The 23,402-nt window shown below is 39.4% G+C and overlaps 1 protein-coding gene across 4 annotated transcripts; it reads left to right on the forward strand.

Moving 5' to 3' along the window:
• Window positions 1-545: 545 nt before the first annotated feature.
• On the forward strand, window positions 546-23,172 carry LOC138615822 (proto-oncogene vav-like). 4 transcript variants are annotated; one of them, XM_069689664.1, is made up of 30 exons: window positions 546-962; window positions 1,240-1,335; window positions 1,423-1,539; window positions 4,431-4,547; window positions 7,218-7,276; window positions 8,136-8,201; window positions 8,760-8,868; window positions 9,327-9,419; window positions 9,567-9,635; window positions 9,732-9,835; window positions 9,934-10,033; window positions 11,423-11,518; window positions 11,613-11,681; window positions 11,950-12,036; window positions 12,127-12,212; window positions 12,302-12,437; window positions 12,694-12,803; window positions 13,542-13,643; window positions 13,756-13,850; window positions 13,942-13,964; window positions 14,109-14,145; window positions 14,310-14,446; window positions 15,952-16,017; window positions 16,131-16,175; window positions 16,333-16,364; window positions 17,719-17,829; window positions 18,547-18,634; window positions 21,749-21,878; window positions 22,697-22,848; window positions 22,943-23,172. In XM_069689664.1, exons 2-30 carry the CDS (start codon window positions 1,249-1,251, stop codon window positions 22,994-22,996), a joined length of 2,577 nt encoding a protein of 858 aa, XP_069545765.1. In that variant the 5' UTR covers window positions 546-962; window positions 1,240-1,248; the 3' UTR covers window positions 22,997-23,172. The 4 variants fall into 4 exon arrangements, with proteins under 4 accessions (XP_069545765.1, XP_069545768.1, XP_069545764.1 ...); XM_069689663.1 differs by having other exon boundaries at window positions 547-962; window positions 9,324-9,419; XM_069689667.1 differs by lacking the exon at window positions 16,131-16,175.
• Window positions 23,173-23,402: the final 230 nt, after the last annotated feature.

The following is a 23,402-nucleotide window of genomic DNA, read 5'->3' on the forward strand; positions in this document are numbered from 1 at the left end:
CAAACACAGAGAACTGCCTCCCAGAAGTATTCTAATCATTTACTTACAGATAAAAGTAGCAAAATCACAAAGTCAAAATTCAAAGTCTGTATTCAAACCCCAGGTTTTACAGATAATACTAAAAAAGGATTATAATCCAAATATATTCATAGTATCAAAAGTCAAATACTATTTTTATGTTGTAGCTGGTTGAGATGAAGCTAATTATAACTATCTTATACTTTTGGATGTTTGCTCTCTGACAGTGCATAATATTTTGAAATTGATCTAATGTTTTGCTTTTAAACCAAAGTAGCCTGTAGTTTCTACATTAATAAAATAATGTAGTTTCCTGAGTATGAAGTAGCATGTACACAAATAAAGTGCAAGTATCTGAAAACTGTACTGGAATAAATACTGTCTCCTGATGTTGTCCATCTGGACGTGAAGACTTGAATCACCAATATTCTCAGAAAAAGTGCTGTCATGGCAGTCAAATCACCACTGGGTGCTGTCAGAGTGTCTGAGCAGCGGTTTCATTATTCAGTGTGCAGCTCGGGCATTTTTCTTTGAATGACATCATGAGAGCCTCCGCTGTGTCTCTCAAAAAATCTTCTTAAAAAAATATGAGCTACTTTTTAAATACATTATTCAAATGTATTCAATTTAAGATACTGTGTGTGTGTGTGTGTGTGTGTGTGTGTGTGTGTGTGTGTGTGTGTGTGTGTGTGTGTGTGTGTGTGTGTGTGTGTGTGTGTGTGTGTGTGAGAGAGAGAGAGAGAGAGAGATTGGTGCGTCAGAGGAAAAAGGAAGTTGCGGGATAAAGTTAAAAGCCATCGACACAGTGCAGCTCTGCAGAACACCCACCACGGAAGAAAGGCAGAACAAGAGCACTGAAGTCTGAAAATGAGATAATGAAAGGAAAGCAGAGCGGTGAACATCGAGAGAGAAGACGCAGAACTGCACGGAGAAACTAAAGAAAGGTAATACTCCTCCCTACATTGATATGCAGTTAAAGACTTGTGTTTTCAGATACAAACGTGGCTTTTTTGCACTGCGTTTCAAGAAGGCTGTTTTAATAATCTACTAATAGGATTGAATGATTGCTAAATGTTCACACTATTGGCCAACTGATTTGCTTCTTATTTGATCTCAGATTGGTTAAAAATTCTACTTGGTAATTTCAGTGCCAGTGTTACAGATTAAAAAAGAAGACATTTAACTGCAACAGAGTAGTGTATGTCTCTATCTGTCCTTCAGAAAACAAAGATGGAGTTGTGGCGGCAGTGTGCGATGTGGTTGATAGAGTGCCGGGTTCTACCCGAGAACCACCGGGTCACATGGGAGGGTGCACAGGTAAATCAGCTGTTTCACAATTACTTACACACTGCACACAAATACACGCACTGTATCTAGTCTAATTTGGTGTTAATGGTGCGGCAGGTGTGTGACCTGGCTCAGGCTCTGAGAGATGGCGTGCTGCTCTGCCAGTTGCTCAACAACCTGCTGCCTCAGGCTGTCAACCTGAAAGAGATCAACCTGCGCCCACAGATGTCCCAGGTAAGACACACAGTCTCTCACACACACACACACACACACACACACACACACACACACACACACACACACACACACACACACACACACACACACACACACACACACACACACACGTTTTTCTACACCATTAACAAAGGTCATTTCCATAGCGACCAGCATGCATCACTGAAGCCCAGAGGCTGTCTGATAGGAAAATACTGTAATCTATATCTCGTCTCCATCTGGGAGCATGTAAAGTGGACAGGATGATGATGATGATGATGATGTAGAGGAACAAAGAGAAACAACTCTAAATTCCTGAGGTCATACACAGCACAAAAACAAAACCTTGTCAAGTGAATTTGTTTATTGACCCCTCAAAGTCTTAAAAATCTCTTTGTGCACTGCGTGTTGTTGTGTTTTTTTTTCAACTTTATTCTCTAATTAAAATGAGAACGATATCGCCATTTTAGCAGTGTACTTCAATGACATCAGTAAAGTAATCTAAATTCAAAATTAAAACAAATCAAATATTGAATCTAAATGTGGAGGTTTTTTTAATTACATATAATATTACTACTACTTTAAACCCATGTTGCAGCTTTGAAAAAATAGTGAGACATCTTGGTGTGCGCTTCTTGCTGAGAGCCAGATAACAAAATTGTGACCACTCTGTAAGCTGCATGAGAACAGAGCCAGTAGCCGGATAGCTTAGCTGAGCATGAAGACAAGAAACATTGCTCTGTCAAAAGTAAAAAAAAAAAATTGGCCATCTTAACTTCATTAATTAACACAATAGATATATACAATCATATGTTTTACCTTTGTTCTCCTACTTTGTGCTAAGCTAAGCTAACAGCTGCTAGTTCCAGCACAAAAACTTTACATATGTCTCAACCTAAGTCTCAAAATGTGACATTATTCTTTTACCTTTCCTTAAATTATCTTAAAAAAGACTCTGGGTCCAATTGGATTTTGAGTCACACAAGAAAAAGTCTTGTTGATCCTGGTTGATGGTTCATTTACTCCACGTTGTTTTAAGTTCATTGAAATCTGTTCTCAAGTTTTTGAGGTAGCATGAAAACTAATACACATACAGTGAACAACACCAAAAAACCAAGATGGTGCATATGAGGGGACAGAGATTTAACGAGAGGAACACGAGATGAAGACATTAGAAAGAGAATGAGAGACTGTGACGAAGAGAGAGAAGCAGGCTGTCATGTGATTGGCCTAAACTTCCTCAGGGAAGTCCTTGTATCATATCTGTAGGAGTCACCACAATGCCTTAAACGTGTGTGTGTGTGTGTGTGTGTGTGTGTGTGTGTGTGTGTGTGTGTGTGTGTGTGTGTGTGTGTGTGTGTGTGTGTGTGTGTGTGTGTGTGTGTGTGTGTGTGTGTGTGTGTGTGTGTGTGTCTTTAGGAGTTAATGTGCTGTGCCTCATGCATGTGAAATTATGGGAAATCCTATGAGGTCATAGTTTGTTAAGAAACATCCGCTAATTAACAGTAGACAAGAGTCCACTCTGATGTGTATACACACACACACACACACACACACACACACAAGCACACAAGCAAGCACGCTTACACACACCTGATGACATTGCACAAGTGGAGGATCTTCCCTGTGTTCTTGCAATACGGGTTACTCCACTGAGTTACTGCTACAAGTAGCTACACTGCTACTGTGTTAATATGAGATGCTGACAGATGGATGTGCTGTGTGCAGCAGTATCAGTCAGAACTTCACGTTTCCCCTTTTCTCAAATTAGAGTTCCGCATTTCCCGCTTCTGAACAGACAGACAGAAAGAGAAAGAGCAGCTGGCTCAGAAAGTTATGTGAGGTGGAGTATGGCTGACCACCATGTCAGTCGCTCTGTGCTCTATGTTATGTGGTTTCTTCTGCAGTTATATTTTACCTTTAAAATTCTGCCCTTTGAACTGTTTCTTTTAGCGTCAGACATTTCTTTATTTCTATCCACTGTTTTACATGCTTTTCATGCGGTCCGTGTAGTTTTAGAAGACTCATATTCACTTGGATGTAGTTTTTAGTTCATGTGGTATCTAATGTAAGCCTACTTGTACATTGTTCTTGCACATGTACTTGTGCTGTTAGAAGGTTAAATTCTTGCTCCTTATCAAACAACAGTGCAGGCATTCAGGATATTTAACAATTCTTTGATCCCACTATTTTCAACATTGTCTATCAAGTCTTTTTAAAATCAACCTGTTGTTTGCCTCATGTCTTCTTTATGGGCTCGATATGTGTCAACTTTACCTGTTTGTTATATGCATCTAGTATTTGTAAAGCTACAATTCATTCAACTCAGATGTTTTGTTTTATCTACTGTGTAAGGTTGTTTTTTTTTGTTTATGCTGTCGTGAAACATGTGATTTAGTCTTAATTTGTTTTTAAATTGTTTTAAACTATCCATTTGGCAAATACTGCTGTTTTTTACATAATAGGTGAATGCATTGTTTTTTCTTTCTATTTATTTATTTAAAAGTTTGTTTACAAAATGTAACATTATAGTAAAACATACAATTATAAATTCTCAGAGCTCATTGTAACGTCTTCATATTGCTAATTTTGTGTGATTGATATAATGACAAAACCAGCTAAATCTAACATGTAAGACACTGCAACAAGATGATATTTGACATGGAATTAACGGATCATTAGCATTATTGTCAATTATTATCAGTTGATTCACTAATTCATGAGCAAAGTGGCTTTTAGGGGAGTTTTCCTCATCAGGAGTAAAGTCATAATGATAAAGCGTGTTGTATGCAGACCAGATTACACAACCATCTGACAAAAAAATTGTGATTAAGGGATATATAAATACATAAACTGAACCATTAGAGTACTAACTTTACCACTAAACTAATGTTTGTGTTTGTTTTTAGTTCCTGTGCCTGAAGAATATCCGGACGTTCCTGGGAGTTTGTCTGGAGAGGTTTCATCTCAAAAAGAATGAACTGTTTGAAGCCTTCGACCTGTTTGATGTTCGAGACTTTGCCAAGGTATTCCTTCACCGCATCTATCTATCAGCAAATGGAGCCATGAATAGGTTTTATTTATCAGCAAACTTCACACAAGACATGAAGAAACCAACTCAGACTGATATTTGGTGTGAGCACCTTTTAAATCAGACTCTGCTGGTACACTTGCACTCAGTTTTTCAAGGTACTTGGCAGAAAGGTTGTTCCAACATCTTGGAGAACTCGTTACAGATCTTCTATGGATGCAGGCTGTTTTCATATTTTCTGTCTCCATGTAATCCCAGACTTACTGTGTGATGTTAAGTTCAGGGTTCTGTGGGATCCATACGATGTATCGCAGGTCTTGTTTTCTCTAAAGGTCATTCTTTAAATGAAGCTGCTTGTATGTTTGTTATGCTGCAGAATGAATTTAGGACCAATTAGATGTCACCCTGATGTTTGTGAATTTAAATCTAAAGTTTCTAAAACCTTTCTTTCTATTATATCTAATACAAGTATGATGATTATTGTCCCTGCAACATGACAAACACATTGTACACTCACACTTCTGTCATCACGGCTGAAGTGAGAAGCGTGAATAGATTCCTGACTCGTTATTGCAGCTTGCAGGCACCCACAACAGGAAGTAGCTTGGTGATTTTCTAATTTGAAGCGGCTGAGTGACTGCATAAATTCAGTATCTCACACTTCTCTTTCACTTTCTGCACATTGCACCAATTCAGTGTGAACAAGAGGGGATTCAAAATTATAATTTTTGTTTGATTTTCATATGTAAAGTTAGAGGAAGGAGCATCTCCACAAACAAAATGAGTCAACAAGAGTTGGAGCCCAAATGTGGCTCTATTTTTTACGGTATTTGTCCTTTTTATTCAGTGCACAGTCTTTTGCTGTCACTGAGCTTCCCGTTTCACTTTGCTGCTTCCAGACAGTCACCCTGAACAATAAAATACACAAAACACATGGGTGTGGTGTTATCTGCACAATATGTTTCACTGTGGTGGAAGAAGTTTTCAGATCCTTTACTTTATAGCAAGAAAATGACATGCAGTGTTTCACATAAAAGCAGATATAAAGGAACATAAAAACATGTTAAATAAAAAATGAGAAGCAAAAGGCGCAGTAGTGCAAAGTGCGAACAAGTGCAAGGGACCTTCAGGTGTAGCTAGTTTAAGGCTAACGTAAGAGACGTGTTTTAAGCTTCCTTTTAAAGGTATTTACTGAGCTATCTTCCCTGATATCTACAGTTAGTGTGTTCCACAGCTTTGGAGCAGAAATGACAAAACAAAAGTCTGTCTGTTGTTTTATTTGGGAGTAAAAACTGCATTACAGTAATCTTGTCAGCTAGAACTGAAGGCATGCAGAAGTATTATCGCAAAATATATTCACACTAATGTATATTTTTATATTTATCAAACTGTCAGTCGTGTGTGAGCTTTTCTCTGCTGTTGTCGCTGGTGGAAGTACTTTTGCTGACTTTATATATAGTTTAGTCCAGTAGTTTTGCAGCCAGCAATCAAATCAACAGTTCCAAAATAAATCTGGCAGAAGAGGAAAGAAGAAAAAAAAACAAGTTCTGCTATATAAATTTGTCCTCTTTGGTTTTTCTGTGAAATTTTTTTTCCCAACTGTTAGGTCAAATAAAGCTAGCGAAGAAGCTTAGAGGGGAACTTTCTCTTTGGTGGAATTGCTAAAAAAATTAAGGACCCCACATTTTTAACATGTTTGGATGGAGGAGATTTAGATGACAAGATCAATACCACTCTCATATCTGTTTGTTAAACATGATGCAGTGAGTGGCTGGTTTACTTAGTTTAGCATAAAACAAAACAAGAGCAGGGGAAAACAGAGTGATTTTGATCTTCCCATCTAACTCTCCACTAGAAAGTTGATAGTTTTTTTTAAGTCCTATTGAAGACTTCTCTGGTTATACAGTAAGTGGCAGTAAGATGCAAATTAGTCGAGTGGGTTTTTTTTTTCTCAGAACTCAGGACTCAGGACTTTCACTTCTTATAAGAGTTTTTCTCCCTTTTCTCTCCTGATTGAAAGCAGAAACCAGACAGAAAAATATAGTCTTTACTTAGAGTGTGTATTTATTTTATATTCAATTCAACTTTATTTTATTTATATATATCACTAGAAGTGTCATGAGAGACGCTGAAACCACCTTTTATCTGCTGCTCTGAAAGAGAAGAAGAGTTAAATGGTTTAGAGGCAACTTTTAGAAAAAGTTTCAACTAGATACAAAAGTCAAATGCCATTTTGGAGAGAGAAAGCAAAGTCTCCAAACAAATAAAAATGTAAGAAAACAAAATCCACTGTTTTGTTTGTTACATTATAGTCATAAGACATGAATAAAAGTCCACATAGGCTGAAATATTAGAGCTCAGTTACATGTTGTCTTAATCAGAAATAACAATCAGTTTTATTTGGACCAATGGGATGTCTCTGAGTTTGTTTCTGACCACATCTCATGAAACTGGTTATCTGAAATACCATCATGATAATGCTGCACTTCTTACTTGAACTGTCAAACAGAATAAGAGTAAAACCAGGTCAAAGGCGATTTATTCAGGGTTAACATTTAAAGTCTGAATCAGCTCTTACTGTTCCTCAACCAGTCTGTGTGGTTTTCTCTCTGTACTAGATTTATTAATTTATTATTTACTTGTTTTTTTTCTCTTTGTGTGACAGGTCATGAACACTTTGTCCATCCTGTCCCATTCACATATTGCTGTACAAAAACGATTTCAGTGAGTAGATTCCTGCTTCTCTCATCTAAGCATGTTTATTAATATACATTATTTGAAACCAAACTTATCTTATAGGCTACTTTTTCTGTTTTTCCAATATTTTCATTCATTTCTTGTGTTATCTGTTGTAGTCTCCAATGAACCAATTCATAAAGGTATATATTCTGCCTCTGAGTACTAGACAGGGATTGTTTAAGTAGAGAGTTACTGCTTAATTTATCCTTGCAGTTAGTATATGGATTTAACAGAAATCATGTCGATTTCTCTGCAGTGCTACTGATGTTACTGACAGTGGAGGCAGAAATGGTTTGATTTAATCACAATAGACTGCTGCCCCCTTTGATAGATGAAGGTAGTCTGCTGTGTGAATGTGGAAGTTATTCAGTGTCAAAGATCTAGTCTAAATTTAAAATGTATTACACAAGCTTATACAAGAGAAAATAACATGGCTGTAGCGCTTGTGTCTGGCCTTCACAGTCTGGATGTGAAATTGCTTTGTGATGCCGGTTACACTCAGCAGGAATCAGTTGCTGGTTTATGGTTTAAATGAGAAGTTTACAAACTTTTCACAACATGTATCGCCAAACCAAATTTCCAAATTAATTTCGCATTAATGGAGGCTAGTCTGCTTCAGCCTACAACCCAGATTGAAGTCCATGACTCACTTGATAACTATTTTCATTTTATTCTCATTCTCTCTTTCTCCCGCCCCCGCCTCACTAATCTCACCTCGACACACACACACACACACACACACACACACACACACACACACACACACACACACACACACACACACACACACACACACACACACACACACACACGCGCGCACACACACTTACTCTCCCTCCTCCAGGCCTTTTCCTTTGGAAGGATGCACTCCAGATGATGAGATCTACAGTGGCCTGTCTGACCAGATAGAGTAAGACTTTTTCTCAATTAGGTTCAAATAAAAGTCGAGGAGTAAGACAAGTAGCTTCAAACAGCAAACTGTTTTTTGTAATCATTTGATGTATTGCCACAAAAATTTAATTATTGTTTTGTGTTAAAAGAAATTGGTTCATGGGTTAAGAGTTTACAGGATATCCTTTTAGTCTGCTATTGTATCTAGTGAATCCAATGATTCATCCCTTTCAATACCATATACAGCAGTGACCTGTTCTAACGCTGGATAAGTACATGCAGAAATACATCCACTACATTTAGTGGATGAATTTATATGATAACCTTTTACACAAAATAATGCTTTAATAATACAAGTTCACACAAGCAATACTTTTTACAAGTGTTTTCACATTTATGCAGTATTGTTCTCATCTAATGCACTGGCAATTACATTTTAAATGTTTGAAAGTAAATAATTGTCCTTCTCCAGTTGAAGACCAGTTAGCAGACTGTGACCTCTGACCTCTCTGTGGGGGATATTGATGAAGTCAAGACAAAGAATATGATGACAACAATTTTGTGTTTTGTGCATCAGTGACACCGTGGATGAGGATGACGATTTATACGACTTTGTGGAAGATGAGGAGAACGAAGGAGATGAGATCTATGAGGACTTGATGAGGACAGAGGAACAACCAGAAACCGTGAGTGGTTCACATGGAACATTAGACCTCAAACCACAAGGAGGGTCTGAGCTGCCTTTGGAGACCTGGGCACCCAGGATTGGCGTCACCGATTCAGTATCTGACATAAATGTGCAATATGGTCACACTGTTTCCGAGTCATGGTGCTGAATACTGAACAGAAAAGTGTTTTTTGCAGGACATTAGGATGTCACATTGAAGTTGTCCTTTGACCCTTTGGACATAAAATGTCATCACGTCATTATTTTATCTTGATCGACATTTGTGTGACATTTTGTCATAACTGGTGTATGGATTTTTAGAGTTATGGCACAGTGACCTTTGACCTTTGACCACCAGAATCGAATCAGTTCATCTTTGAGTCCACACAAACATTTGTGCCGAATTTAAAGCATAAAAACACACCAAGGACAGTCTGGACTCGTTTGACATTTTGTTTTTGTGTGTTCATGCAGCAGCAGAAGACCGGTGTCGACAAGCGAGAGTGCTGCCTGCAGGAGATCAGACATACAGAAGAGAAATACACAGATACACTGGAATCTATATTACAGGTGAGCACACGTCCTTAGTGTCATTCAAGAAGATCTATGCATTTAAACATAGCGTTTCTCACGACCAGACACACACAAGCATGCAAACAGACATTCATACACACATTAGAAAACAGACCAACAACCATCCTTTCTCTTTTTGTGCAGCACTTTATGAAGCCTCTTGAAAGGTTTCTCCAGGTTCAAGACATTGAAACCATCTTCATCAACATCAAGGTACAGGAGGAGATTATCTACACACCCGTTGTGCATACAGGCTCACCTTCACATTCTAGCTTTGTGTACATGTTTTCTGCGTGTCTGTATTTGTAGGATTTAGCTGACACCCACCGTAGTCTGCTGGAGGAGGTTCGGAGCTCCATCCTTAATCATGGAGCTAGGGATCTTCACCAGGTGTTTCTGAGCTACAAGGAGAGGTATACTTCTGCACATACAGAAACACACACATATACACAAATGTCTCTATTGTACAGTAATGATACAGTTACATTACAAATATTCTATCTCTCGTTAGGCTGTTGCTGTATGGTCATTACTGTAGTCAAGTGGAAACGGCATCAAAATACCTCGACAAGCTTTCAAATATGAGGGAGGATATCAGGATGAAACTGGAGGTGAGGAGGACACACACTTGAAAACAAATTGTTTGATATGTTGCCTTTAATGACACAGGAATGTCAGATGTGTGATATTTTAAATCAGTAAGGTGACATTTTCCCAAATCCTAGAAAGGCTATTTTTATGTATATGATGTCTATTGGAAAAGCCAGTAGCTGTAGGGAAAGACGAACTGATGCACATGCTGTGTGTTGGGAAAAACATTTCACAAACAAACTGGAAGTGGATGTTTGAAAATGGTATCATCCATAATCTGTATACCGAGTTTGGCATAAAAACAAAACAAAAAATTCAGTATTACCTAATTAAAGACACTTTGGGTCTATAACGGTACTTTTAGCCATGCTGGCGGCTCTATCACTGTTTTTTTGGAAGGGTAGCAGTTGCCGCATTTACGGTGCCTAGACGATGATATTAGTGATTATCGGCCTTTTCCTGTGGAGCTACCAGCAAGTCAAAGTTTAACTCATCAAGTAAAATATCTGTGCAACGGATCTGCACAGATATTTGATTCCAAATGAATTAGCTGGAATAACTAAAAGTGTTTTTCCAGGGTCATTTTAATTGATCCAATATTTTGGTTTGTAAACAAATATCTGCTAAACTAGTGACATTCACATCAGCCGTACATATGTTTAGTACTAATTAACAAATGCTAACAAGCTAAACTGAGCAGGGCACAAAGGCCCACTGTTGTACTCAACTATACTCACTTTTGGTGCCAAGTACTATCCAACACTTTTACCCAATGGAAATCATAATATGTACAGTACAGTCGAGTCACCACCGGCAGTAAAGAGGCTATAGAGAAGCTCAACATCAGCATGTTAGCATTCAGCTGTGTCAAAGTACTGCCTCAAAGAAACACTTGCTGGAAATTCTGCTTTGCTGAAATACCAATGGAAGAAGGACAATTGAGCATTTTAATGTGCTACTCAAGTAATTCTGCTCCACTTTTGGCTAGAAGTGTAGGAATGAAGGTGCCGTGTTCCTGCGTGTATTAAGGAAAAACGGAAATGATATAGAAAAATAGCTCTATTTATCCAAATATAACTTCCCTTGATGGTTTGCTGCTGAATTATGCTTTAAGGTCTTTTACCTCAGCCTTATGCATACTGGGCCCTTAACTTCAGCTGTCCGTTCAGATGCTGTTTAAAACGTTGTGATACAAAGTGTAATACTATGAATTGTATGCTGTTTAAAGTCCCATGACAGTTGTACAAACATAACTCCTAAAATGTAACCTACAAGGGAAATGTTTTCTGGGTTTTTTTTAGTTAAACTCTGACATAAAAAAAACTGTCAGGAAGTCTGCCATACAGCCACCTCTTCACATCTCTTCGGTTCACTGCAGATGTTTACTTCCTTCTCTCTCTCTCTCTCAGGAGTGTTCAAAGAGAGCAAACAGTGGCCGTTTTTCTCTCAGAGATTTGCTCATGGTGCCTTTGCAGCGAGTCCTCAAGTATCACCTGCTCTTACAGGTATGTGAGTGAATGAATTTGCATGTAGTTACCGTATCTTCAAGTTAGTTTTATCCTGCAGCTGTAATTGGATGTGGTTTGCTTGTGTGTGCAGGAGCTGGTGAAACACACCACTGACCCAACAGATAAGGAGAACCTCCGAACGGCTCTTGATGCAATGAGAGTAAGTGCGTGTGTGTGTGTGTGTGTGTGTGTGTGTGTGTGTGTGTGTGTGTGTGTGTGTGTGTGTGTGTGTGTGTGTGTGTGTGTGTGTGTGTGTGTATGTGTAATCCATGGGATTTAACCCTTTGCGTGTGTGTGTGTGTGTGTGTGTGTGTGTGTGTGTGTGTGTGTGTGTGTGTGTGTGTGTGTGTGTGTGTGTGTGTGTGTGTGTGTGTGTGTGTGTGTGTGTGTGTGTGTGTGTGTGTGTGTGTGTGTGTGTGTGTTTCCAGGACCTGGCACAGTGTGTGAATGAAGTGAAGCGAGACAATGAGATAATCAGACAAATCACCTCCTTTCAGCTGTCCATAGAAAACATGGTAAGGTCACAGTTTTCACTTTTAATCAGCTTTAATCAGCTGTTCTTTGTTTTTCTTTTATGATCATCTTCACTCTCTTCTGCTCTTTAGACTCAGTCTCTCGCTCTCTACGGTCGACCCAAGATCGACGGAGAGCTGAAGATCTGCAGCTCAGAGAAAAAGTCTAAACAGGACAGGTGTGTGTTGTTTAATTCTGTGTGTGTGTTTTCCTGTGTTACACACTGTTGTTTGACTTTGTGTTTGCACCTGTTTGGCTGCTCTGCAGGTATGCATTCCTCTTCGATAAAGCCGTGTTTATTTGTAAGAAGAAGAGCGGAGAGACTTTCGAGCTGAAGGAGATCATTCAACTACAGAACTACCAGATACGGGATGAAACCACTGGAGAGAGGGACAATAAAAAGGTCTTCTACTCTGTACTGTAGCACCACTTATACCAGATGATACATCCGTTAGGCATCTGTGAGGCTGACAGTGTATGCATTTCTGTGTGTGTGTGTGTGTGTGTGTGTGTGTGTGTGTGTGTGTGTGTGTGTGTGTGTGTGTGTGTGTGTGTGTGTGTGTGTGTGTGTGTGTGTGTGTGTGTGTGTGTGTGTGTGTGTGTGTGTGTGTGTGTGTGTGTGTGTGTGTGTGTGTGTGTGTGTGTGTGTTTGTGAACAGTGGTCCTATTTGTTCCTCTTGCTGGACTGCTATGGGAAGTGTGGGTACGATTTATTCTTCAAAACCAGAGAACTGAAGAAGAAATGGCTGGAACAGTTTGAGATGGCTCAGTGAGTTAACACACATGCTCATATACACATGGAAAGAAAACACACAGCGACCGTAGACGACCTGCTCAGCGATAACAAGCAGATAGACACAGTTTGCGAGTAGCTGGTGAACACACTGGAAATTTAGCAGCTTTACAGACAGATATTTCCCCCAAAAGTAGTTTGAAGGACAGTGGATATGGGACTTTTATTCGTTGGGTGGCCAAAATTCAACTTCAAATTAAAGTTAATGTTACCGCATAACTGCTAATGTGAAAAATAATTAACAGTTGGCTGAACTCAACTTAAAAAGTGACAGTATGTCAGCTTGGTTGGCGGCCAAGAGGCCAGAAAATCGATTACTGCAGGTTTTAGTTAATTACTCTTTTGCAATCAAACACTTAATTTGAAATGATCGGTGCACAATTTATGTGAGAGAACACACCAAAAGAGAAGAAGAACTAAAAAAGTGTAAACTCGGGGAAGTTTAACTGTAGCCACTTGTCATTTATGCTTTTGACTTGCTGATTGCTCAACTTCATAGGAAATGAGTAGATGTCAGTTGATTTGTCGATTATGTTATTTGTAATCTCACTGCACTGCGTTGCTGCTACTGTTTGTTTCTTCACTCTCTGCTCTTTTAGCACAACAAGCTCTTTTCCTTTTACCTAAATCAAACTATCTGCCAGTGTGAACCATCTGTGTGATTGCTTGGTTCCTCCATTGGTGGTCAAAAACGAATGTGCTTTATGGTTGCAGGTCAAATATGTGTCCTGAGAACTCCACAGCCAACAACCACGACTTCCAGATGCACTGTTTTGAGGAAACCACCTCCTGCAAGGCCTGCTCCATGTTGTTAAGGTGCTTTGGTCTCATGTTCTCTTTCTCTCTGCTCCTCTCTAAGATTTAATAAAAAAAAAAAAAAAAAGTAAAAGCTTGTACACGATGTAAAATGTCCACCTGTCGTCTGCAGAGGGATATTTTTCCAGGGCTATCGCTGCACTCGCTGTAAAATGGCGGCACATAAAGAGTGTTTAGGCAGAGTCCCTGCCTGCGGACGAAACTCGGGTCTGTATACATATGTGTGTCTCTGTTGAAGTACTTCTTCTTATTAGCATAATTATGACGTTTTGCATTGATTGTCCTTTTGAAATTACAGATCATTCTGTCACTATGAAGAAGGTAAGGCTACAATAAGGACTTTTTGGACTTCTTGTTCCTCTCTCTGCACACTTTGTCACTTGTTGAATTTATTGGCCTATGTTTTATATAACTTTTGCTAATGGTTAAAAGTGTGCCCGGCTTTTTTGTCTTTTGTTCCTCCAGAATAAACCACACAAGTCCTCCGGACATCCCAGCACTGGTAAGAAATTAATGATACAATAAGTTTAAACTGTCCCGTTTTACTTGTAGACACACAGGTGTTGTGGTCACATTTCTCCAAAATGATCTGCTGGTTGTAGAGTGAGGTGTTAGGTTTTAAATCTCCTTCCAGATATCACAACATCTCTTCTCTGTCTGTGTCAGGATTTCCTAAGATGGAGGTGTGTCAGGAGTATTATGGCTTGCCGCCGCCTCCTGTGGGCTTTGGCCAACCACTACAGCTCTCCAAAGGTGACATCATTGAGCTGACCCGGGCTGATGTTGATCTGCCCTGGTGGGAGGTAAAATCAAACACAAACATATACACGCTGTATTCAGAAGGTTGAGGCAGGATCACACATTATTTTGTCGAGTTTTCAGCCTTGTTTCCTGCGGTTCATGTGTAGGTGTGAGGTGCTTGTCATTTTCCTCTCTGCAACTCATTCTTTATCTTCCACTTCCTCCCTCATGCCGAACCATCACTACTGTCTGCAGTGATTCCTCTGAACAGTTTTGATTTGGAAAATTAATTTTATTTAATGACTGAATTCCATTTAGCTGCTTCAGTTTATTACTTTCTGCTATTGTCCAGGCTGTCACACCGTCAGTAAACAAAAAGTCCTTGTTAATATCCTTCCTGTACACACGGTATATAAACAGTCAAATTCTGCTTAAACATGAATATATGAGTATTTGCATTCGAGCAGTGTAATACATAATAATATAATACTCCGAGGAACCACTTCTTTACAGAACGAGTCATTTTAATTACACTACTATTTGCTAATAATGGGTAAGATGTTTACATGGTTGTATTGGTAGTTTTACTACCAACACTGTACCAAACAACATTGGATTCATAAAATTCTATTCACAGCAATAAACAGAAACGGACAGTGAACATCGTCCTGCATTCACTGCCTTTAACTGCCTTACTCACCAACTGTAAACTTGAAACGAAGACCTTTTTTTATTGTTTAGTTTCAGGATGGCAAATCTCAGCCAAGTTTCTCTGCAAATTGATTTTCGACATTTCTGGAATTCCTGGACACTATAAACTGCTGAGTAAAGACACTTTCTTTTACCTGAATATTTGGTTTGTTGCGGGAAACGTCGAAGTCACATTGAGCTCAATTCATTTGCCAGTTTTTACGCGGATGTTGTCTCAGTGTTGATCGCAAAAGTAGTCAATTGAAAAAATTGATATCCTCGGTGTGTGCTTTTTTGACAAAGAAAGCTGGATTTTCCTGCTAGCGGAGCCGTGCCAACAGTGCCTTATACGTACCAGGAAGCATTGTGCTTGAGCTTGATGCCTAAACCCCAAATCCTTCAGTTCCCTTTGCCAAGTCTCTCCCCTTGTTGCACCCACTCAACAAAAAGAACAAACAGCAGCCAGAGGATATTTTCTGCAATGAGCAAAAGACAGGAATGAAGGTGGTTATTCATCAGGTAGCTACTGATCAACTACTGCAACCTCATCCGTTATTTTAAACACAATTACCACAGCGTGTTGTGAAAACCACTTGTCCAACGTTGCTGTGCATCACCACCCTCACCTGCTTTGTTGGCCAAAACATAGCATTAGGTGAAAAAACTTCTCGCTCATCTGCTGGTTTGGTTTGCATACAGATTTTGAATATGTAAATTATACCAGATTTCTATCACCTGCATGGGATTTATTTGTTTTAGGGAGAAGAGTTTGTTTAGCAGGTTTAACAGATTTCTGTCTGATGATTCATTTATGCTGCAAAGAGTGCTTGGTCCACCAACTCTAACCATGTGATTTGTTGTTTTGTGTGTCATTCAGGGTAGAAACCTGACTGCGGGTCAGATGGGGTGGTTCCCCTGCCGAAAAGTTCAGCCCCACGTCCCTGTGAGTAAAATTCATCAGCCAGCAGGAGATACTAAACAGCAAACACCCTCATCTTCAATAAATGATGCATTTTGACAAAGCAGCATTTACAAATAAATGTTTTTATTCTCAAGAGAGACCAGAGCCCTGGGCAACAAACCAATGAAAGACTTGCTCCGGTCAGTTCAGTGTTTTTGTCAGGTCGCACCAGCTGGCTATCTTTTGCTGAACTGAAACAAACATTAGCAGTATTAGGACGTATAGATTTGTTTACATGAGGACCACAGCCATTTACAAAGGGTTACATTTAATCTTTGTGATGTCACCCCTTTCCAGAGGCCGATCCCCGACCTGTCTGGCTTCCACTGGTGAGTAACAACAGGAACTGGGTTGAAACACTTGCTCACCAAACGGCTGTTAACCTCGGTGGTCTCATTTCTTCCTTTATTGGAGTGATGTGCAAAAATGACTGGGAAACACCACAGGGCTGACACAGAAAACAACACTGTTTAATAGGCACAAAGACAGAACCAGATACTGAGAAGTGCTGCTGTTTTTAAAGCAGCGTTTGGGATATACGGATACACTGTGAGATACACTGTGAAACTGATGGGTAGTGACAGTGGTCTAAGGCTGTAAATCCCAATTGTAAATTAACCTTTAGTTATAAGTCATGTATTGTATAGTCATTGTTCTCTGCCCCTCAGCTCATCTTGACTAAAATCAGAAAGAGCCTGTAAAAACACAGTATTGTCCTTTAAATTATTCTGTGTAAGATTAGAAAATATTTTACTTTGGCTCCATCTGGTGGTAGCATCCTGTAGGATACTGTACTCAATTTTCACCAGATAACGTGTGATTTTATCTTACAAACAAATCCTCATGCTACAATATTATGAGAGTCTACAGTTGTATACAACTTCACAACTACACACCTGTATACAGAATACAGGATGTAAGATCTCTATATTATACCTTTAACAAATAATTTTTAACAAACTGATGTTTGTAAGCAGACGTTTGTTTATTAATGTATTTGGTTATTACTATATCTCCTCCTGGGGGCACCCAGAATCAGAGGCTGCTGCATAAAATGATAATGAATGACACAACTGTATTATTATAAAAAGTCTCTTCATAAGATAAGTTATCATTCCTGACAACTACTATACTTAAATATACTTTATAAATGTCATTACAGCTGCGTACAACTGCATTTTGTGTCTTACATTGTGTACTAAGTGTTAGTATGCTGCTTATAAATGGGAAATATGTGGACTTGAAGTGTTCCTGCAGTTGTAATGTGTAATTGAAACAAGACACATTGGCCACAAGGAAAATGTGAAAAGCTGTTAGTGTTTCAGTGGCACAACTAGAGAGAGTCACCAGATACAATGCTGTCATGACAAAATCTCAAATGAACGACTTTACCTTGAATAAGTAGCACTTTAGTAGCGCTTAAAATGGCACTTACTTTTAGCACTTTGTAGTTTGGCTTTCTTGAAGAAATTGTATTTTCTTGATTCTTGTTGTTCTGGGTTTTGTACCCTCATGGTTGAAATGCACTTATTGTAAGTCACTTTGGATAAAAGAGTCAGCTAAATGAAATGTAATGTAATGTAATAATGAAAGTTAGAAAACACTTTTGTATTTCTTCTTTCAAAAGTTACATAATCTCATTTGAAGCCAAGAATAATGTCGTGGTCCTCACTGTGATTCAAGGTTCGCAGGGAACATGGACCGCACCGCCGCCAAAAACCTGTTGATGTCCCGGTCTGATGGAACCTTCCTCGTGCGGCAGAAAGATGGAGGAGACTTTGCCATCAGCATCAAGTGAGAGTCCATCAGTTTATGAAAGCACTGTTTTATTTTTACAGTCTTATCTTCCGTTGATTGAAGGCTGCAGAGCCAACAGATATGTGATGAACTGTTTGAACTGTGACTGAAAAGTGACATTTTTATTCATTTCTATTTTACATGTTTTGTTGTTTCAACAGTATTTTAATTACTTTATTTCTTTATTGAATGATTGGTTCACATTTCTTCATGTCAACAAAACCAATGTAATAATCATCTATTTAAATAATTAAAAAATGATCCACATTTTTTTCACTATGGTCTAAAATTAATATATATATTTGGGTTTTGTACCAGTGTCAGACAAAACAAGTCATTTTTAGGCATCCTCTGAGGCTCTAGGAAGTTGTGATGGAAATGTTTACAATTGTCTGAATTTTTTTAAACAGCAAATGAGCTCAAGTATCATTTCCTTTTAAAAGCAGGGAAATACACTTTCACTAAAAAAAGGGTTTGTGCATGTCCATAAAAAAAGTATTTGACACATAAAAGCAATTCATCTTTGTGGAAGTCAGTATTCCCTCTTTTAAAAGACCTACTAAGTTCACCTTTTATCCTGATTTTGTGCATCTCTAAGTAAAAGTACAGAAAAAATTCCCAGTGAATTTTTTTTTTAATGTTATTAATCATGAAGCATTTGCTATTACTTAATTAGCATTTATTTTCTTATCAAATCCCTCTCTGCTCTCCCAGGTTCAACATGGACATCAGACACATTAAGATCACTTCAGCTGAAGGCCTGTACCGCATCAATGACAAGAAAGCATTCAAGGGTTTAATTGTAAGTGTTACAACCTCATCTGGCCAAAACAGAATGACACAAATCAGAAATCTATTATATGTAAATAATAATTAGCACTATATGTTTAGGCCTACAATCATAACCTCAATCTTATCTGTGTGAAGGAGCAGGAAATTGTCAGTCATAATTGAATAATCTCTTAGAGCAAACACTCAGGCGGTGGATTGGAGGATGGTGTAAACTGACGGTATCTGTAAGAGGTTTATGTTGAAATACTGCAGCAGCATCCCATAGTGGAGATTCTCGGGTTGGAGGGGAAGAAAGGAGACAAAGTGAGTTGACAGAGCTAGGTTACCTTATACAGTGGAGGAAATAATTATTTGATCCCTTGCAGATTTTGTAAGTTTGCCCACTGACAAAGAAATGAACGGTCTATAATTGTAATGGTAGGTTTATTTTAACAGTGAGAGACAGAATATCAAAAAAACAAATCCAGAAAATCACATCATATAAAAGTTATACATTGATTTGCATTTGATTGTGTGACATAAGTATTTGATTCTCTACCAACCAGCAAGAATTCTGGCTCCCACAGACCGGTTAGATTAGTCCTCTAACCATCGGCAAGCAGCTCGGTGAGATTGAGACAACTGTTGGTGCGATTATTCGGAAATGGAAGAAACACAAAATGACCATCAATCGCTCTCGGTCTGAGGTTCCACACAAGATCTGGCCTCATGGGGTATCGATGATCATGAGAAAGGTGAGGGATCAGCCCAGAACTACATGGGAGGAACTTGTTAATGATCTCAAGACAGCTGGGACCACAGTCACCTAGAAAACCATCGGTAACACACGACACCGTAATGGATTAAAATCCTGCAGCGCTGCAAGGTCCCCCTGCTCAAGAAGGCACATGTACAGGCGCATCTGAAGTTGGCCAATGAACACCTGAATGATTCAGAGAAGTTTTGGGAGAAGGTGATGTGGTCAGATGAGACCAAAATCCAGCTCTTTGGCATCAACTCGACTCGCCGTGTTTGGAGGAAGAGAAATGCTGACTATAACCCCAAGAACACCGTCACCACTGTCAAGCATGGAGGTGGAAACATTATGCTTTAGGGGTGTTTCTCTGCTAAGGGGACAGGACGACTTCACCGCATCGAGGGGACGATGGACGGGGCCACGTACCGTGAAATCTTGGACGACAACTTAGCCAGCCAGCCAGGACACTGAAAATGGGTCGTGGATGGTCTTCCAGCACGACAATGACCCAAAACATACGGCCGAGGCAACAAAGGAGCGGCTTGAGAAGAAGCACATTAAGGTCATGGAGTGGCCGAGCCAGTCTCCGGACCTTAAACCCATAGAAAATCTGTGGAGGGAGCTGAAGCTTTGAGTTGCCAAGCGACAGCCTCAAAACCTTAAGGATTTGGAGGATCTGCAAAGAGGAGTGAACAAAATCCCTCCTGAGATGATTCAAACCTGGTGACCAACTACAAGAAACGTCTGACCTCTGTGCTCGCCAACAACGGTTTCTCCACCAAGTATTGAGTCATGTTTTGCTAGCGGATCAAATACTTATTTCACACAATCAAATGCAAATCAATTTATAACTTTTAGATGATAGTCTTGTAGCCCATTCCAGCCTTGTGCAGGTCTACAATCACTATGATCACATGTATAACACATTTACCACATGTTGCAACTTATGATAACATGATAACATGGTAAAAATATGTGGAAAAGTTTTCACATGAGAATCTACATAGACCATGAAAATTTTCCAAAACCACGTTTCCCATTGACAAAAAATGTTCCACATATGTACAATCGCATGTCATGTGGTCACTTGTGATGACATAAGTTTTTGCAAATGTGAAACCCATGTGGTGTTTCTGTAAGGGGGAAGTTGGGGAGATGCCATTGAGTTTGAGTAATTGGCTGCACAGTGTCATTCTCAAATGTTTAGGGCCTACAATCATAACCTCAATCTTATCTGTGTGAAGGAACAGGAAATTGTCAGTTATACATGTGTTCACATCTTTCAGGCAAGCTTTCTCTGAGGTAGCTGTATAGTTTTGACAGGCTTCATGAATTGGTATAGTTGGCTGTCATCAGCATGGAAATTGATACGATGCTTCCTTTTTAAGGCACAACAGCATGTACTAAGAGAAGAGCAGAGGTCCCAGCACTGAGCCCTGGGGTATTCCATAACTTAGTTTAGTGTGACTGGAGGATTCATTTTGGACATGTGCAAACTGAAGAAGGTCAGAAAGGTTAGACCTAAGGCAGGCAAGGGCAGAGCCTTGATACCAACATGGCGTTCATGTCTTTAGTGCCCATACTGTTGAAAGCAAAGCCAACAAGAAGCAGTATAGCAATACATCCTTGATTAGTTGCAATGAATTGATGATTCAGACGTTTGTCTAAGGCTGTGTCAGTGCTGTGATGGACTCTGAATCCAGACTACAGCTCTTCTTGGATGTTGGAGGTTTTATGTAGGTCTGTAATCAGACAGGTTATCAGGACTAAGGTTTGTTTTTTTGAGAGATACTTTGATCACTGCTAATTTGGATGATTGTGGTAATGTACATGTTCTTAAATCAAAGAATTGTTTGTTACTTAAATAGCATCTAATCTATTAAGGGCAGTAGTTGTTTAAGTAATTTTGTAGATATATGGTCTAGGTACATTGATGATTTTGCTGAGGAAATCAGGGAAGTGAGTTTAGTGAGGTCAGTAGGTGTGAAGGATTGGAGGAATACACCGATTTGGTCATGTGTTACAGAGGTAGTCCTATTCCTTCCTGAGAGGACTACAAGATCATGGGGATCAGTTCTGTGTCACAAGACTGATTGGTTGGGTGTTTTTTCCAGTTTGGGTGTATGAGACTGAGGACGAGAAAATTCAAAGGATTCGAATAAAAAATTCAGGTCTTGGAGAGATACTTTGGTCAGCAGGGTACATTTTCTATTCCTCATCCACGGCCTGTACTGTGACATAGATGGCAGAAGAAACCAAAGACACTGAAACCGTATCTTAGTATCTTAGGTAGTGGATTTCTGATTGACTTCATCTCCGACTACATCCAACACCTGTCTCACATGTTCCTCAAGGTCTCTTTCTCCTCTTGTTTTTGTTCTGTGTCAGGACATGATTCAGTTTTACCAGCAGAACTCTTTGAAGGAGTACTTTAAGGATGTGGACACCACCCTGTGTACGCCGTACAAACAGCCAGAGCAGAGCAACTCATCTAACAGCACACCCAACACCACACCAGGTAAAGAAGATCTCTGTCACTGCTTACAGTCGTCATTATGATCATGTAAAAGGAACAGTCTTACATTCAGAGCAAAATTTTTCATTCACTCTTTTAATGAGAGTTAAACAAGGCGATTCATACCACTCTCATGACTGTATGATAAAAATTCAGTTGAAGTCAGGAGAGGGTTGGCATAAAGTTGAAACAGGGGAAACAGCTGGCTTGGCTCTGTCCAATGGTAAAACAAAGTCTACAACTTAACTGGTGGCTCTATGAGGTTTTACTTTGTCACAGTAGGGCTTTAAGCAAATTGCTAGCATTAGCATGCTAACATGCTTATAAAGACAACAATGGTTTGATATATAGTTTACAATATTGATTAAAAAAAAAATATGGGTGTATATGTTTACACCAAGTCCTCAATCTTAGCTTGTTAGATTGCTAAATTTGTTCATTAGTACTGACACAAAGTAGAGCTGGGGCTGATGGGAATCTCATTAATCCTGCAGTTATTGGGTCATAAATCAAAGTGCAGGAACATGTAGAGTCCCTGCTTCCTGTTCCATCTAATTACAAGCTCATACGTGACTCTCACCCGGAGCTGGGAGGCTGAACAGACACCAAAGCACCAAAACAATCCGTCCACATGAGTAAAGGGATGTTTTTACAAGAGATTTGAAAGATTTCTCATCATCAGGGCAAAATGATCTCTTTACACAATGCTGTATGTCAAATTGATGCTTCATTATCGTTATAGCTGAGACTTTCCTGAATATTTTAATATGAAACACGGGTATTATGCTGTATCGGGTATAGATGTGGTCTCTGTCTCACAGGGGGCAGCATGAAGAACTTCGGCGTGGCGAGGGCCAGGTACGACTTCTCAGCCAGGGACCGCTCGGAGCTGTCGCTGCAGGAGGGAGACACCATCAAGATCCTCTCCAAGAAGGGTCACAGTGGCTGGTGGAAAGGAGAGGTGTACGGACGAGTAAGAATACACAAACACCTACACATTTTCAAAACATATTTATGAATGTATTATGAGGGATCTCGTCTTACCTGCACTGCTCCTGTGTTTCCAGGTGGGGTTGTTTCCAGCCAACTATGTGGAGGAGGATTACTCTGACTACTGCTGATGTTCCTCCAGTGGAGACATGTAGACTCATACTGTATGTGAGCGACTGCATTAACCCATATGCATGAGTGTGGCTGTGTGTGGCGCTGTTTGTGTGAGAGAGAGAGTGAGAGAGATGCTGGTACTTGTCATTTAATGAGTGTTTAGTGATGGTAATAAAAACTTTTATTCAGCTGACTTGATGATGTCTGTTTTATGTTATGTTAAACTGAGTGCATTAAGAAGATTATTAAAAAGAACACCCAGATAACACTGCAGCTCTCTTCATTTTAACTTGGGTTGTAACTAAGAGAAAAACCTTTTCTTCATGCAGCTCAATAGTGGCATTGTGAGGCGCGGCTTATTTTAGCTTAGTTTAAAGGCTGGGGCCTTCCTGATGTTTAAAGAAAACAGGTCCAAAACATAAT

Source organism: Brachyistius frenatus, unplaced genomic scaffold, assembly GCF_029030835.1.
Source record: "Brachyistius frenatus isolate BFR_SWC_R1_liver_20210118 unplaced genomic scaffold, ASM2903083v1 Contig_7, whole genome shotgun sequence".
Taxonomy (NCBI): domain Eukaryota; kingdom Metazoa; phylum Chordata; class Actinopteri; family Embiotocidae; genus Brachyistius; species Brachyistius frenatus.

Coding starts and splice junctions, on each gene's coding strand:
- LOC138615822 (XM_069689663.1), top strand. CDS start 1,249: ATGGAGTTGTGGCGGCAGTGTGCGATGTGGTTGATAGAGTGCCGGGTT. Junction 11,682..11,949: donor CGGCTCTTGATGCAATGAGA/GTAAGTGCGTGT, acceptor GTGTGTTTCCAG/GACCTGGCACAGTGTGTGAA. Junction 13,851..13,941: donor TGCCTGCGGACGAAACTCGG/GTCTGTATACAT, acceptor TTGAAATTACAG/ATCATTCTGTCACTATGAAG.